The sequence below is a fragment of the Lacerta agilis genome, chromosome Z (assembly GCF_009819535.1).
Source record: "Lacerta agilis isolate rLacAgi1 chromosome Z, rLacAgi1.pri, whole genome shotgun sequence".
In the NCBI taxonomy this organism is placed as follows: domain Eukaryota; kingdom Metazoa; phylum Chordata; class Lepidosauria; order Squamata; family Lacertidae; genus Lacerta; species Lacerta agilis.
The window spans coordinates 498,024-514,897 of NC_046331.1; the positions used below are offsets into that span (position 1 = coordinate 498,024).

Here is a 16,874-nt window from a genome sequence, read left to right on the forward strand (position 1 = left end):
TCCCTTTACTCTTCAAAGTGCTACTGGAAGGAATTTTTTTTTATCTAGTCAAATGCATTTCAGATGACATGGTTCACCACGAGATGGCAGTACCTCCCTCCAGTTCACTGCCGTAAGAGCAGGAGATCTGAAGTTTAGGAAAGAGGTGAATGTTTTCAGAGGTGTTGGTCAGGTCCGGACGTAGCTGTCAACTTTCCCCTCTTCTTGCGAGGAATCCTACTTGGAATCAGGGAATTTCCCCGTTTAAAAAAGCCGACTGCTGTGGCTCTGCAACTGGGCTGAGCTGTGCGGAGCAATGACGACAAGTCCCTGGAAGTGTAACGTTAGAAATACCATATTTTCCCGTGTCTTAAGACGCCCCCATGTATAACACGACCCCCACAGCACTCCCCGTGTATCAGACGAGCTCTTTGTGACCCTGTGGACCAGAGGACACCAGGCCCTCCCGTCTTCCCCTGCCTCCCACAGTTTGTTCAGACTCATATTGGTCTAGATATGGAATAACTGGATATGGAATAACTGATGGGTTCAAAATTGGGAAAGGAGTACGACAAGGCTGTATATTGCCTCCCTGCTTATTTCACTTCTACGCAGAATTCATCATGCGAAAGGCTGGGCTGGATGAATCCCAAACCGGAATTCAGATTGCCGGAAGAAATCTCAACAACCTCAGATATGCCGATGATACAACCTCGATGGCAGAAAGTGAGGAGGAATTAAAGAACCTTTGAATGAGGGTGAAAGAGGAGAGCGCAAAATATGGTATCAAAAAAACTCAGATCATGGCCACTGGTCCCATCACCTCCTGGCAAATAGAAGGGGAAGAAATGGAGGCAGGGAGAGATTTCACTTTCTTGGGTTCCATGATCACTGCAGATGGTGACAGCAGTCACGAAATTAGAAGACGCCTGCTTCTTGGGAGAAAAGCAATGACAAACCTAGACAGCATCTTAAAAAGCAGAGACATCACCTTGCCGACAAAGGTCCGTCTAGTTAAAGCTATGGTTTTCCCAGGAGTAATGTACGGAAGTGAGAGCTGGACCATGAAGAAGGCCGATCGCCGAAGAATGTATGCTTTTGAATTCTGGTGCTGGAGGAGACTCTTGAGAGTCCCATGGACTGCAAGAAGATCAAACTTATCCATCCTTAAAGAAATCAGCCCTGAGTGCTCACTAGAAGGACAGATCCTGAAGTTGAGGCTCCAGTACTTTGGCCACCTAAACATTAGGAAGAACTTCCTGACAGTGAGAGCTGTTTGGCAGTGGGATTTGCTGCCAAGGAGTGTGGCGGAGCCTCCTTCTTTGGAGGTCTTGAAGCGGAGGCTTGACAGCCGTCCGTCAGGAATGCTTTGATGGTGTTTCCTGCTTGGCAGGGGGTTGGACTGGATGGCCCTTGGGGTCTCTTCCAACTCTATGAGGAGGAAGGGAAAAGGAGAATGTGAGCCGCTCGGAGACTCCTTCGGGTAGTGATAAAGCGGGATATCAAATCCAAACTCCTCCTCCTCCTCCTCTCCTTCTCCTCCTCCTCCTCTTCGCCTCCTCCTCCTCCTCCTCCTCCTCCTCTTCTTCTTCTTCTTCCTCCTCCTCCTCCTCCTCTTCTTCTCCTTCTCCTCCTCCTCCTCCTCCTCTTCTTCTTCTTCTTCTTCTTCTTCTTCTTCTTCTTCTTCTTCCTCCTCCTCCTCCTCTTCTCCTTCTCCTCCTCCTCCTCCTCCTCTTCTTCTTCTTCTTCTTCTTCTTCTTCTTCTTCTTCTTCTTCTTCTTCTTCTTCTTCTTCCTCCTCCTCCTCCTCCTCCTCCTCCTCCTCCTCTTCTTCCTCCTCCTCCTCCTCCTCCTCCTCCTCCTCTTCTTCTTCTTCTTCTTCTTCTTCTTCTTCTTCTTCTTCTTCTTCTTCTTCCTCCTCCTCCTCCTCCAACTCCCCGTTTCCAGGTGGCGCCATAGCTTCGGGGAGGACCGCTTTGAACTGCCGCCAAACTCACCTGAGCATCTGCGAGAGAGCAAGACGCGCGTACCTGGGAGGATAGCTGAGAAAGGCCTAGCCATTACTGGAGGTAAAAATAATAATCCGAGGACATCTGCTTCCTTGTCAGGCACCAATAGGGAAATAAAGCCGGTTGTCCCTTCCAGCGAAAACCTGCTGTTTCTCTCCCCCCGGACTGCGCAACCCCCAACCCAACCAACTGCTCTGTTTTATTTGGATGCCAATCCAGTTTTGAACCCCAGAGATTGGAGTTTAACTTCATCAAGTGAAGAGGCGGAGGCTGGAAATGGCGGGGGGGGGGGGGAGACAGAGAGAGAGAGAGAGAGAGAGAGAGAGAGAGAGAGAGAGAGAGAAGAAACCAAACAAAAATAATATAAATACAGTAAATATTAATACTATTAATACAGTAAATATTAATAATATTAATGTAGTAGATATTAATATCAATACAGGAAACAATAATATTTATACAGTAGATATTAATAATATCAATACAGTAAATATTAATAATGTTAATACATTAATTATTAAAACACCAGGCAGGCCCCACAAATAACCCAGAGTTGCGTTTAAAAGAAAAGGACACATTCTGCTCATGTCAAAACACCAGGCAGGCCCCACAAAGAACCCTGAGATGCATTTTACATAAACGGACGCATTCTACCCATGTAAAAAACACGCTGATTCCCAGACCGTCCGCTGGCCGGATTGAGAAGGCGATTGGGCCGCATCTGCCCCCCGGGCCTTGGGTTGCCTACTCCTGCCTTACTGCTAATCCCCCCTCAAGGCTAAAATGCTCCCCCCAGATCCCACTGAAGCCGATGTTCTCCCCAAAAGGGAATCCTGGCCCGCCTGTTCTGTAGCCGGAACTGTCGCCGTGCACCCAAGAAGAAGTGCGCATGCACACGAAAGCTCATACCAAGAACAAACTTAGTCGGTCTCTAAGGTGCTACTGGAAAGACATTTTTTATTTTGTTTTGACTATGGCAGACCAACACGGCTACCCACCTGTAACACCGAAGGAGGAGAGAGAGAGAGAGAGAGAGAGAGAGGGGTCAGGTTGCCAGATTCCGCCCAGGATGGTTTGCTCCTTGCTAAGGGTCATCTGGGGCTCTGGCGTTTTTGCTAGAGCCCTCGTAATTAGGTGCGCACATCCGAAGCTGGAAGCCTTTGGGCTAAGCAGCTAATTGAGTGCCACTCCTGCCAAAATGCCAGCTTCCCGGCGCTGGATAGCTGAAAGGCACTTGTTAAACCCATTACGCTCCAGCTGCACTTTTCCACCTGTTTCAAAAGACCGAGTTCAGAGGCCCTCCCCGAACAGTGCGCGAGTCACCCCAGCCAACCCCGAGTGCACACCGCTTCGGAGCATGTGTGTGTGTGTGTGTGTGTTGGTGGTGGTGGGGGAATTGCAGGTCTGAGTTCCCACAAGCTTTTTAAAAAATATTTTGGATTAAAAGATTTTTTTAAAAAAACAATACAAATCATCAATCAGATAACCAACAATCTATGGCGATGTACACATTAAAAACGCATCAAGTTTGTTTCTCCCCCCCCACCCGCACCCCCGTTTCAAGTTGTTTATTTTACTTTTCACACACTAGACAAGGGGCAGGTGGTGTCTTAAACCAGGGGTCAGCCATGGGCTGGTCCACCGTCCCTCAGACCATGTGGTTGGCCGGACTATATTTTGGAGGGGGGAAATGAACCCACACAGGGCCGTCTTAGGCAGATCGGCCGCCGTGGCGCGGCGATCCCTCCGGTGCCCCCGGAGTGCCGCCTCTCTGCCTCTGGGGCCACTGGGCTCTGTCCGCCCCTCGGGAGGGGGGGTGGGCGAGCGGGGGATGAGGGGCGTGGCGCTGGAGCGGCGCGGGGCTCTGCGCACCCTTACAGCGCTCCAGGTGGGGCTCCCCGCGCAGGATGGGAGGCGAGGGCGGCTGGCTCGCAGCCTGCCCAGGAGCGGTATGGGGGTGGGGGCGGGTTGAGGAGTGGGCGCACGGTATGCCGGTGGGCCCCACAAATAGCCCAGAGATGCATTTTAAATAAAAGCACACATTCTGCTCATGTCAAAACACCAGGCAGGCCCCACAAATAACCCAGAGATGCATTTTAAAGAAAAGGACACGTTCTAGTCATGTCAAAACACGCTGATTCTCGGACCGTCCGCGGGTCAGATTGAGAAGGTATATTGGCCGCATCCGGCCCACGGGACTTAGATTGCCTACCCTGCCTTAACCCGATGCCCATTAACCCGATGCCTCCAGCCCCACCCCAGCTGCCATTTGCACATGCACAAGTAAAGGTAACGGGAGCCCTGACCGTTAGGTCCAGTCGCGGACGACTCTGGGGCTGCGGCGCTCGTCTCGCTTTACTGGCCGAGGGAGCCGGCGTCCAGCTTCCGGGTCATGTGGCCAGCGTGACTAAGCCACTTCTGGCGCCCTGATCGTCACCTTCGTCCTCTTCCTGGCAGTCGGGTAAGGCTGGATCCGGGCCCCGTTTCCAGAAGCAACACAGGTGTAAAGGTAATGGGACCCCTGACCGTTAGGTCCAGTGGCGGACGACTCTGGGGTTGCGGCGCTCGTCTCTCTTTACTGGCCGAGGGAGCCGGCGTCCAGCTTCCAGGTCATGTGGCCGGCAGGACTAATCCGCTTCCGGCGAACCAGAGCAGCGCACGGAAACGCCGTCGACCTTCCCGCCGGAGCGGTACCTATTGATCTACTTGCGCTTGGATGTGCTTTCGAACTGCTAGGTTGGCAGGCGCAGGGACCGAGCGACGGGAGCTCGCCCCGTCCTTGCGGGGATTCGAACCGCCGACCTCCCGATCGCCAAGCCCTCGGCTCTGCGGTTTAACCCGCAGCGCCACCCACGCCCCCTCTTGTTTCGTAGGTTGCCCAAATCAATGTCCTAGGCATTGAGGGCGGAGGGCGGAGGGCGGAGCGAGGCTCAGCCCCAAACCTCGAACGCAGAAGGCCATAGTCAAAACGAAATAAAATAAAAAATTCCTTCCAGTAGCACCTTAGAGACCAACTGAGTTCGTTCTTGGCATGAGCTTCCGTGTGCCTGTGCACTTCTTCAGATACATGGCTACCTACCTGTCAGCAGAAGGCCACGGCAGCCCAGTCACATTGCCCGAGCGATTCGACAGGTACGTAACCGGTTTGGGCGCGAAGCTGATGCGGAGTTAGATGTCGAAGTTGGCCTAAACCACCTTGACTTCTCCATCTCATCGGGTTATGCGCAATCTTGAAAGATCTGGCGTGAGTGACAGCTGGCCTCTCCGGGCGGAAAAGCCGAGCATAAATCTTGCATGGGCGCAGCGCTCAGCTGAGCGCACTTGAAGTCCTGTCCTGAGGAACGTCTACAAACAAATGGCCCTGAGCTGGAATGCGGCAAGCAAGGAGACAGCCTCTAATTGGGTGGATTAGACCTCTAGCGCATAACCGGAGCCTCATGTGCCGCTGGACTCGGACCACCTCTGCACTGACCTCCCAATCCTGCGGGGATTTGAGTCCTCATGTGCAGGTAAAGTTGGGAACCGTATCCAAGCTCCCCGAGAAATCTATTAGAGGCGGGCAAGGCAGGGTTCGTCCATGTTACGAAGCCGGAGGCCAGTTGGGTTCTCAACGGCGTCCGGCGCGGCGCGCGCAGTAGGGAAAGTTCCGGATTTTAAAAACACGGCGGCAAGAAACAAAGGAAAAAGTTCATGGAACGATTCCAAACGCCGCAACTCAACGAATCGCGGCGCCGGCGGAGAACGAGCCGTGACGTTTGGTACGGCCGCACCTCGCGTTACGAGCGCTTTGGGATGCGTACAAGGCAGCGAACCGGGAAAGAATGGAACGGGCAACTTCCGGGTTCGGCGGTTCGCGCAGGCGCGGCAGAGTAATAATAATAATAATAATAATAATAATAATAAGCTGAGAAAAATAAGCTGACTGAATGTCCCCCCCCCCCGCCACATCCTACTTGTCTTGACTGTGGGAAATCACATCCATTACAGGTAGGCCACTGGACATTTCCAGCTTCCAAGGGTCTGGGGCCGATGCTCCTTAATGCTCCCCCTTTCCTGTCTTTGCACCCAAGTCACAGAAGTGACAGGGGCAACGGCCCACCCTAGCCGCAGCGGTCCCTCTAGAGGCGAACGGGAACCGATCCGGAGCACCGCCCACATCCTGAGCGCCGCCCCAGCGCATGCCAGCCGCGGGATTTGACGCTTCTGCGCCTGACGTCCTTTGACGCACCCGCGCATGCGCGAACCGCTGAACCCTCGAGCAGCCTGCACCTTGAGCGCCGCTCCTGCGCACGCTCGCCGTAAGATCCGGCGTTTCTGCGCTTAAAATCCTTTGACGCACCTGCGCACGCACGAAACGCCGAACCCGGAGCGGGTCCGCATCCTGAGCGCCGTGCCTGCTCGCTGCGCGATTCTGTGCTTCTGCGCATGACGTCCTTTTGAAGAAGCGAAGAAGCATCTGAAGACATGAGCATGCGCATGAAAGCTCACGCCAAGAACAAACTTCGTTGGTCTCTAAGGCGCTACCGGAAGGAATTTATTTTATTTTTTAATTTTGTTTCAACACAGAGCAGGCTTCCTGAAACTCAGCACTCCAGCTCTTTTGGGAATACGACTCCCATCACCCCCAGCATAGCTGTCAAGTTTCGGATTTTAATTCCTAATTTTGGAATAATATATACGATGAATTGAAAAAAAATGGTGAAAATGTACTTTTAAGAAAAAGCCAGAAATGTTTTTGTGAAGTAATTGTGCCAAACGAATTGAAAGAACCAAAAAGGATGTTATTATTGTATGGGATAACAGCAGCCAGAATATTAATATTCTGGAAAAATAAGACACTGCCCAATATTAATTACAGATTGGCAAAATTTAACGATGGAATATCGACAGCTAGCAAAAGCTACTGGAAGGGTAAGAGAACAATCCAAACAAAAAGTCCCTAAAGAATGGGAACTGTTTAAGAAGTATATGGGGAATAATGGTATAGGAAAGTTTCTATTATCCGATCTAGACTGAACCAATAAGATATTCAATCAGAATAAGTTAAGAAATAAAAGAAAGGAATAAAAAGCTTATAACCGTGCGAGAAATTTGGGTAAAAATTAATATATACAGCGATGTTCATTGGAAGTCCTTTTGTTTGACAACAAGCAGATTTTAAATTTTGGAAATTATGTTGATCTTTTTTGTGTCGTCTTGTTTTTGTTCTGTTTTAATTTGTTTTGTTTTTTTGTCTTTTCTTTGTTTTGTCTTTTTGGAAGTTTTTTTTGTAATATTGTAATTTTGTAGCAATATCTGTTGAATGTGTTGGGATGTGAGAATTGTGCGAATGTTTTTTTTTTTAATAATAAAGTGAAAATAAAAGACAATCCGAAGGAAAAATTCATAAAGGAATGGAATGACTTTATGCAATATCTAAAAAAAAAGGTATAACACCAATACAGTTATAATATTTTAATGTTTGGTGGAAGCCGCCCAGAGTGGCTGGGGAGACCCAGCCAGATGGGCGGGGTACAAATAATAAATTATTATTATTATTATTATTATTATTATTATTATTATTATTAGAATAGCTCCTGCCTTATTATGAATTGTAAATGTAACAAAAAAGAAATCAAAGGGAAAAAGAAATGGAAAAAGAGCAACATTTGGACCGAGTCATGAAAATATACATCTTGAAAGTATGTTTAATGTTTAATTTAATGAAGAGATTAAAGTGGGAAGCCTAAAGAAGAGACTATATATAAATTCAGCCTTACTAAAGTGATCAGGAGGCTAGAACGAGATGATATTTTTAAAGAGTAATAAAAATATTTGGATGAATAAGTATATGGAATTAGATTTATAAGTGTAGGTGTGTTTAATGTCTATAATGTCTATATGTCTTATGTGTTGGTATGTATATGTATATGTGTATGTATATGTAACGTTTGTATTTAGCCTAATAAATAATAATTTATTATTAAATTATAATAAATAATTGAGTGGCTGGGGAGACCCGGCCAGATGGGCGGGGTATAAATAATAAATTATTATTATTATTATTATTATTATTATTATTATTATTATTATTATTATTATTAAGTGTTAATAAATAAAAAAAGTTTCGGATTTTAAAAGAAGGGATCGGCGCCCTCACCTGTCCCGGGGTCAGTCCAGGCCACCAGGAAAGGGAAATCAGGGCAGAGAAAAGGAAAGCGCTTACCAGGATCCACGCAGCACACGTCGAACCTGTGGAACTCCCTGCCACAGGGAGCAGCGACGGCCAACCAACCTGGACGGCTTCAGAAAAGGATGAGGCCGATTCATGCAGGAGGAGAGGACCACCGATGGCTTCTGGATACGTTGGCTCTGCCCTGCCTCCAGTTCGGGGCAGCGATGCCGAATCGGGGCACCCGTTGCCGAGAAACATTCCTCTCTTTTATCTTCTTCTTTATCTCTTCCGTTCTGCCACCACTTTCCGTTCTCGGCAACATGGTTGTAGTAGCAGAGTCCTTGAAGTTCCTGGGCTCTATAATTTCTTATAACTTAAATTGGTCAAGCAACATCAATAATATTATTTAAAAAAGGGGCTGTATTTCCTGCGTCAACTAAGGAAATTTAAATTGTCCCAGGAAGTGTCGATCCAATTCTACAGAGGCATCATTGAACCTGTTCTCTGTAAGAATTGCAGAAAGGCTAATTGGCGTTAGCTTGCCTTCAATAGAGACAATTTATGAGTTAGGAAGAGAGCGGACGGAATTGTCGCAGATCCTTAACATCCCGGTCACCGTCTGCTCGATTGACTTCCATCCGGACGTCGCTACAGGACTTCATCTACAAAATCGGCCAGGCGCAAGGATAGTTTTTTCCCCCCTTGTGCCATTCAATTGTTAAATTCGTAGTTGTATAGCTGAAGGGGAGGTAAAATATGGGTGGGGTTTCTTGGCTTCTTTGTACGGTGAGAGGAACGGCGTCTGTATGTTGACATTGCAATGTAGCCGAAACAAATTCCATGTTGGAAAATAGGAATAAATCATTCCTATTCCTATTCCTATTCTATATCTGTCTGTTTGTTCTTAGCTATTGATATTCCCCCTTTTTCTCCAAGGAGCTCCCTGCTCCTAGTCCTCATTGAATCCCCACAACAGTCCTGTGAGGTAGGCAGGCAGGCCTGGAAAAATGCAGGGACCCAAGGAGTCCCCGGACTCCCAACTCTCCTTCCCAGAAATAAGGGGAATTTAAGGGATAGCTGAGGGAAACGGCTTGGAATAATGGAGTTTCCCGCAAGGGAGACTTGACAGCTACGGCCAGTAGCAAGGGATGATGGGAATTGTAGTCCCCAAACATCGCCTTTCCCCTCAGGTTTTTGGCGGGAAAGGGGCGGGGCCTCACGCGCGAGGCAGGTTTTTGGCGGGAAAGGGGCGGGGCCTTCCTCGCGACGCAGCTTTTTGTGGGGCCTTCGAAGCGACTCAGGTTTCGGTGGGGAAGGGGCGGGGCCCTCCTCGCGACTGAGGTTTTTGGCGGGAAAGGGGCGGGGCCTTCCCAGCGAGGTATATTTTTGTGGGAAGGGGCGGGTCCTGCCGCGCGATACAGGATTTTGGCGGGAAAGGGGCGGGGCCTTCCTCGCGACTGAGGTTTTTGGCGTGAAAGGGGCGGGGCCTTCCTAGCGAGGTATATTTTTGTGGGAAGGGGCGGGGCCTGCCGCGCGATGCAGGATTTTGGCGGGAAAGGGGCGGGGCCTTCCTCGCGACTGAGGTTTTTGGCGGGAAAGGGGCGGGGCCTTCCCAGCGAGGTATATTTTTGTGGGAAGGGGCGGGGCCTGCCGCGCGATACAGGATTTTGGCGGGGAAGGGGCGGGGCCTTACTCGCGACGCTGCTTTTTTTGGGGGGGGGGAAGGGGCGGGTCCTTCCTAGCGACGCATCTTTTCGTGGAAAGGGGCGGGGCCTTCCGCGCGATACAGGATTTGGGCGGGGAAGGGGCGGGGCCCTCCGCGTGACTCAACCTCAGCAGAAGCGACGGCCCCTCATCTCTCCCCCCGCCCCCTCTCCCCGCCGACGCCACTTCCGCTTCCGTCGCCGCCTCAGCCTAAGGGAAAAAGCCGTCCGGGCCGAGGAAAATGCCGACGCTCTCCGTCATGCAGGCCTCGCCGGCCGACGCGGCCGGGGGATTCAGCTTCCACAACTGCGCCCGGTCAGTGGAGGCTCCGGGGGGAGGGGAAGGCCGGGGCGGCGGCGCGGGCGGCGGAGGGGAGCCGGGCGTGGGTGCGGGCGGGCGGGCGGCGTGACTCAGGAAAATCCGAGGCCTAGCGAGGCCTTGGCGAGGGTGGGAAATAACGACGACGGGAGTAAGCAACGCGCGCGCCGGGGCTCTTGCGGTTCCCCCGTGGATCTTTCTCCACGGGCGCCTGATTCCCCTGCTAGCTTAAGCCAGGCGTAGGCCCTCCAAACTACAACTCCCATCATTCCTTACCACTGGTCCTGTTGGCTAGGCATGACGGGAGTTGTAGTCCAAAATGGCTGAGTTTGGGGGATGCAAGGCATAGGCAAACTCCGGCGCTCCAGACACTTAGTACTACAATTCCCACCATCTGTGACCACTGGTCCTGTTGGCTAGGGATGATGGGAGTTGTAGTGCAAAACGTCAGGACGGCTGAGTTTGGGGAAGTCAGGGATAGACAAACTTTGGCCCTCCAGATATTTGGTACTACAATTCCCAGCATCCCTGACCACTGGACCTGTTGGCTAGGGATGATGGGAGTTGTAGTACAAAACGTCTGGATGGCTGAGTTTGGGGAAGCCAGGCATAGGAAAACTCCGGCCCTCCAGACATTTGGTACTACAATTCCCATCATCCCGGACCACTGGTCCTGTTGGCTAGGGACTACAATTCCCATCATCCCTGACCACTGGACCTGTTGGCTAGGGATGATGGGAGTTGTAGTGCAAAATGTCAGGACGGCTGAGTTTGGGGAAGTCAGGGATAGGCAAACTCCGGCCCTCCAGACATTGGGTACTACAATTCCCAGCATCCCTGACCACTGGACCTGTTGGCTAGGGATGATGGGAGTTGTAGTCCAAAGCATCTGGACGGCTGTGTTTGGGGAAGTCAGGGATAGGCAAACTTTGGCCCTCCAGATATTTGGTACTACAATTCCCATCATCCCTGACCACTGGACCTGTTGGCTAGGGATGATGGGAGTTGTAGTCCAAAATGGCTGAGTGTGGGGATGCCAGGCATAGGCAAACTTTGGCCCTCCAGATATTTGGTACTACAATTCCCACCATCCCTGACCACTGGACCTGTAGGCTAGGGATGATGGGAGTTGTAGTGCAAAACGTCAGGGCGGCTGAGTTTGGGGAAGTCAGGGATAGGCAAACTTTGGCCCTCCAGATATTTGGTACTACAATTCCCATCATCCCGGACCACTGGTCCTGTTGGCATAAGCAAATTTTGGCTTTCCAGATATTTGGGACTAGAATGACCATCATCCCTGACCACAGGTGTTGTTCACTAGAGATGATGGGAGTTGTAGTCCAAAACGCCTGGATAGCTGAGTTTGGGGAAGCCAGGCACAGGCAAACTTTGGCCCTCCAGACATTTGGTACTATAATTCCCATCATCCCTGACCACTGGTCCTGTTGGCTAGCAATGATGGGAGTTGTTGGTTAGGGATGATGGGAGTTGTAGTGCAGAACGTCTGGACGGCTGTGTTTGGGGAAGCCAGGGCCCTGCAGACATTTGGTACTACAATTCCCATCATTATTTACCACTGGTCCTGTTGGCTAGGGATGATGGGAGTTTTTTGCTTGGGATAATGGGAGTTGTAGTCCAAAACTTCTGGACGGCTGAGTTTGGGGAAGCCAGGCATAGGCAAACTTTGGCCCTCCAGACGTTTGGTACTACAATTCCCATCATTCCTGATCACTGGTCCTGTTGGCTAGGGATGATGGGAGTTTTTCGCTTGGGATAATGGGAGTTGTAGTCCAAAATTTCTGGACGGCTGAGTTTGGGGAAGCCAGGCACAGGCAAACTTTGGTCCTCCAGACATTTGGTACTACAATTCCCATCATCCCTGACCACTGGTCCTGTTGGCTAGGGGTGATGGGAGTTTTTCGCTTGGGATAATGGGAGTTGTAGTCCAAAACGTCTGGACGGCGGAGTTTGGGGAAGCCAGGCATAGGCAAACATTGGCCCTCCAGACATTTGAGACTACAGTTCCCATCATCCCTGACCACTGGTCCTGTTGGCTAGGGATGATGGGAGTTGTTGGCTAGGGATGATGGGATTTGTAGTGTAAACCGTCTGGACGGCTGAGGTTGGGGTAGCCGGGCACAGGCAAACTTTGGCCCTCCAGACATTTGGTACTACAATTCCCATCATCCCTGACCATTGGTCCTGTTGGCTGGGGATGATGGGAGTTGTAGTCCAAAACGTCTGAATGGCTGAGTTTGGGGAATCCAGGCATAGGCAAACTTTGGCCCTCCAGACATTTGGTAGTACAATTCCCATCATCCGTGACCACTGGTCCTGTTCGCTCGGGATGATGGGAGTTGTAGTCCAAAGCGTCTAAATGACTGACTTTGGGGAATCCTGGCGTAGGCAAACTTTGGCGCTCCAGACATTTGAGGCTACAATTCCCACCATCCCTGTCCACTGGTCCTGTTGGTTGGAGATGATGGGAGTTGTAGTCCAAAACGTCTGGATGGCTGAGTTTGGGGAATGCAGGCATAGGATTTTGGGGGGTTCGGGTCCAAGTTGAGCTTTTTATCGGAAGGAGGAAGGCCCGATTTTGGGGGGGTTCGGGTCCAAGTTGAGCTTTTTATGGGAAGGAGGAAGGCCCGATTTTGGGGGGGGGGTTCGGGTCCAAGTTGAGCTTTTTATGGGAAGGAGGAAGGCCCGATTTTGGGGGGTTCGGGTCCAAGTTGAGCTTTTTATGGGAAGGAGGAAGGCCCGATTTTGGGGGGGGGGTTCGGGTCCAAGTTGAGCTTTTTATGGGAAGGAGGAAGGCCCGATTTTGGGGGGGGGGTTCGGGTCCAAGTTGAGCTTTTTATGGGAAGGAGGAAGGCCCGATTTTGGGGGGTTCGGGTCCAAGTTGAGCTTTTTATGGGAAGGAGGAAGGCCCAATTTTGGGGGGTTCGGGTCCAAGTTGAGCTTTTTATGGGAAGGAGGAAGGCCCAATTTTGGGGGGTTCGGGTCCAAGTTGAGCTTTTTATGGGAAGGAGGAAGGCCCGATTTTGGGGGGTTCGGGTCCAAGTTGAGCTTTTTATGGGAAGGAGGAAGTCCCGATTCTGGGGGGTTTGGGTCCAAGCTGAGCTTTTTATGGGAAGGAGGAAGGCCCGATTTTGGGGGGGGGGGGTTCGGGTCCAAGTTGAGCTTTTTATGGGAAGGAGGAAGGCCCGATTTTGGGGGGGGGGTTCGGGTCCAAGTTGAGCTTTTTATGGGAAGGAGGAAGGCCCAATTTTGGGGGGGGGGTTCGGGTCCAAGTTGAGCTTTTTATGGGAAGGAGGAAGGCCCGATTTTGGGGGGTTCGGGTCCAAGTTGAGCTTTTTATCGGAAGGAGGAAGGCCCGATTTTGGGGGGTTCGGGTCCAAGTTGTCGAGTTTTTTTCAGGGAGGAGGTAAAACGTTTTCTTTAGGGGAGACACAGTTGTTCAGCTTCTTTGGGGGGGGGGGAACCAATGATCTACCAGTGATCTACCGCAGACGTCCAGTAATCTACCAGCAGACCACGATCTACTTGTTGGACCTGCCTGTTATGATGCATAGCTGTCAACCTTTCCCTGTTTAATCTTATTTTTTTTGCGGGAAATTCCCTTATTCTAGCGTTGGGAAACGGCAGGGAGGGTTGACAGCTACGTATAATGAACTAGTTTGGGGGGCCGGATTCGGGGAGCGGTGGGCGTAGGTTGTTACCTTCCCGACGAGGCTTTCCTTTATTAAATCAGGAGGAGTGGCGTGTCGGTGCCTCGTTTTCACGCTTACCTCCCGTTGTAGGAATTCCCAGCTCGAAGCAGAGGGCACCAAGAAGGGCCTGCGACTTCCGACAGCCCGCAAAACGGGCACCACCATTGCCGGGGTGGTGTTTAAGGTGAGGCCCCGATGCTCAAATCGGCGCGGCGGGTCCGACCCCGGAGCCTAGGGTTCGCCGGTTGGCGGGTCGGCGGTTCGGATCCCCGCAATGACGGGGCGAGCTCCCGCCGCTCCTGCCCACCTAGCGGTTCGAAAGCGGATCGGTGGGCGCCGCTCCGGCGGGAAGGGCGGCGCCGTTTCCGTGCGCTGCTCTGGTTCGCTGGTCATGCCGGCCGCGTGACCCGGAAGCCGGATCCCTCGAAAGCCGGATGCCGCGACCCCAGAGTCGTTTGCGACTGGACCTAACGGTCAGGGGTCCCTTTACCTTTACAAACTATAAACTCAACGGCGTTTCCGTGCGCTGCTCTGTTTCGCTGGTCATGCCGGCCGCGTGACCCGGAAGCCGTACGCCGGATCCCTCGGTCAGTAAAGCGAGACGAGCGCCGCAACCCCGGAGTCGTCCGCGGCTGGACCGAACGCTTTACCCAACGCTTGTTGCCCTAAAATCACCCCTTCCCGCGTTCTCCGTCTGAATGCCTACTCAGAAGTAAGCTTCCAGGAAAGTGAGTAGAGCATTGCCCTTTCCGTTTTCTAGGACGGGATCGTACTGGGAGCGGATACGAGAGCCACCGAAGGGATGATTGTCGCCGACAAGAACTGTTCCAAAATACACTATATCTCTCCGAACATTTAGTAAGTATATATATATAATTCCAGCTACACGAAATCTCATACCAAGAACAAACTTAGTTGCTCTCTAAGGTGCTACTGGAAGGAATTTTTTTTACTTTATTTTGTTTTCATATATTGGTTTCACCTTTTAAGTTGAATTACTGAAAGAGACGAACCTTTCCACGATGTTCTAGTTTTTCGAGTGTCGCCCGTAATAGGATACAAGTTTTAAACCGCACGAACTCGTTTCCACCAAGTTCAGCTGGCTGTTGCTGCACCTCTCAATTTAAAGGAGGGTTTTTTTTTTTCCTTTTAAGTACTGTATTTTCCGGCGTATAAGACGACTGGGCGTACAAGACCACCCCCAACTTTCCCAGTGAAAATATACGAGTTTGAGATATACTTGACCGCCGATTCTCCAGTTTGAGATACCGTATTTTTCGCTCCATAAGACGCACTTTTTTCCTCCTGAAAAGTAAGGGGAAATGCCTGTGCGTCTTATGGAGCGAATGGTGGTCCCTGGAGCTGAATTGCCCAGGGGCCAAAAGCAGATTGTGCTTTTTATTTTACAAAGAGAAAAGGGAGGGTTGAAAGGACCCCGCTCAGCAGCTGATCAGCTAGAGATCGGGAGAGAGATAAGAGTCCCGGCTCCCTTTCAGCCCCGCCCTCCTTTGTTGAATGTGCTGCAGAGGGAGGTTGTTTGTTTCCCCAGGACATGTGACTGGCTGATTAGATTATCTGTCTGCAAACAGTAGAAATGGCTCCCCTTCCTTAAGATTTTTTCAGAAATGTGAGTTAAACCCCATAAAAATGGGGCTTTTCCTCTTTGCTTTTCCCCCTTTGCAAAAGGAGCTTTGCTTTTCCCCCTTTGCAAAAAAAGCTGCAAAACCTTTAGCTGATCCTCAAAAAACAAAAGCAAAACCCAGGGCTTTTCCCTTTGCAAAAAAAAAAGCTGCAAAACCTTTAGCTGATCCTCAAAAAAGGCCTTTTGCCTTTGCAAAAACAGCTGCAAAACGTTTAGCTGATCCTTAAAAAAAAGTCCTTTTGCCTTTGCAAAAACAGCTGCAAAACTTTTAGCTGATCCTCAAAAAAGCCAGGGCTTTTCCCTTTGCAAAAAGCTGCGAAACTTTGAGCTGATCCTCAAAAAACAAAAAAACAGGGCTTTTAGAGGAGGAAAACCAGAAAAAAATGAGGTGCGCCTTATGGTCCGGTGCGTCCTATGGAGCGAAAAATACGGTATATACTGGCGTAGAAGACTACTTTTTAACCCAGGGAAACCTTCTCAAAAGTCGGGGGGTCGTCTTCTACGCCGGCTGGAGCATCGGCGGTCGAGTATTTCTCAAACTCCATATTTTCACTGGGGGAGTCGGGGGGGGTCGTCTTATACGCCGGAAAATACGGTAGAATGCCGTGGGGAAAGTCCATTCGTGGAAGCAATGATGTAAGCAGGGTCGTTTAGCCCGGACACCGGGGTCCATCTCCCGAGGGCCTTCCGGCGGTTCCCTCGCTGCGAGGAGGAAAGCTACAGGGAACCGGGCGCAGGGCCTTTTCGGTGGTGTCTAACCTATCGTGACATTCAGAGAATTGACTCCATGAATTACATCCGTTTGCAGCTGTTGCGGGGCTGGGACGGCTGCGGACACGGAAATGACCACCCAGCTCATCTCCTCCAACATGGAGCTCCATTCGCTCTCGACCGGGCGACTTCCCAGGGTGGTGACGGCCAACCGGATGCTGAAGCAGATGCTTTTCAGGTAAAAAAAAGCAATTAAGAAAATGGGGAGTCTCTTGGAGAATACAGGAAATAAAGTCGACGGGTGGCAAGGACTTGGGCCAGGGCGGCAATAAACCATGGTTTTCTCTCTTTTTGTCGTTGAAAGTAGGAAACAAAATTCCAGTTACCATGATTGTTTGTTTTTTTTATATAAACTTTTTATTATTTTCCAAATATAAAACAAGAGAAAAACACTTAAAATACACATAAGCACCATAAAGAACACAATGAAAGAAAAAACATTAAACAAATTCAACAACAATAACAATAAACATAAGAAAAAACATATACATACCTCGACATACACTTATTTTTATACCCTTCTTGTTTCTATCTTCTCTACCACTGCATTCCAAATCAAAATATATTTTGGGTAACTTTATATCTTTT

General features: G+C 50.3%; 1 protein-coding gene across 1 annotated transcript in view; it reads left to right on the top strand.

Moving 5' to 3' along the window:
* The first annotated feature begins 10,047 nt into the window (after positions 1-10,047).
* PSMB7 (proteasome 20S subunit beta 7) overlaps positions 10,048-16,874 on the top strand; it is a 44,386-nt gene continuing 37,559 nt past the window's right edge. Inside the window, exons 1-4 of the mRNA XM_033137503.1 lie at positions 10,048-10,160; positions 13,964-14,057; positions 14,634-14,731; positions 16,324-16,464. Of these exons, the coding sequence (XP_032993394.1) occupies positions 10,087-10,160; positions 13,964-14,057; positions 14,634-14,731; positions 16,324-16,464 (407 nt within the window). The 5' untranslated portion in view covers positions 10,048-10,086. The remainder of the gene's footprint in view (positions 10,161-13,963; positions 14,058-14,633; positions 14,732-16,323; positions 16,465-16,874) is intronic.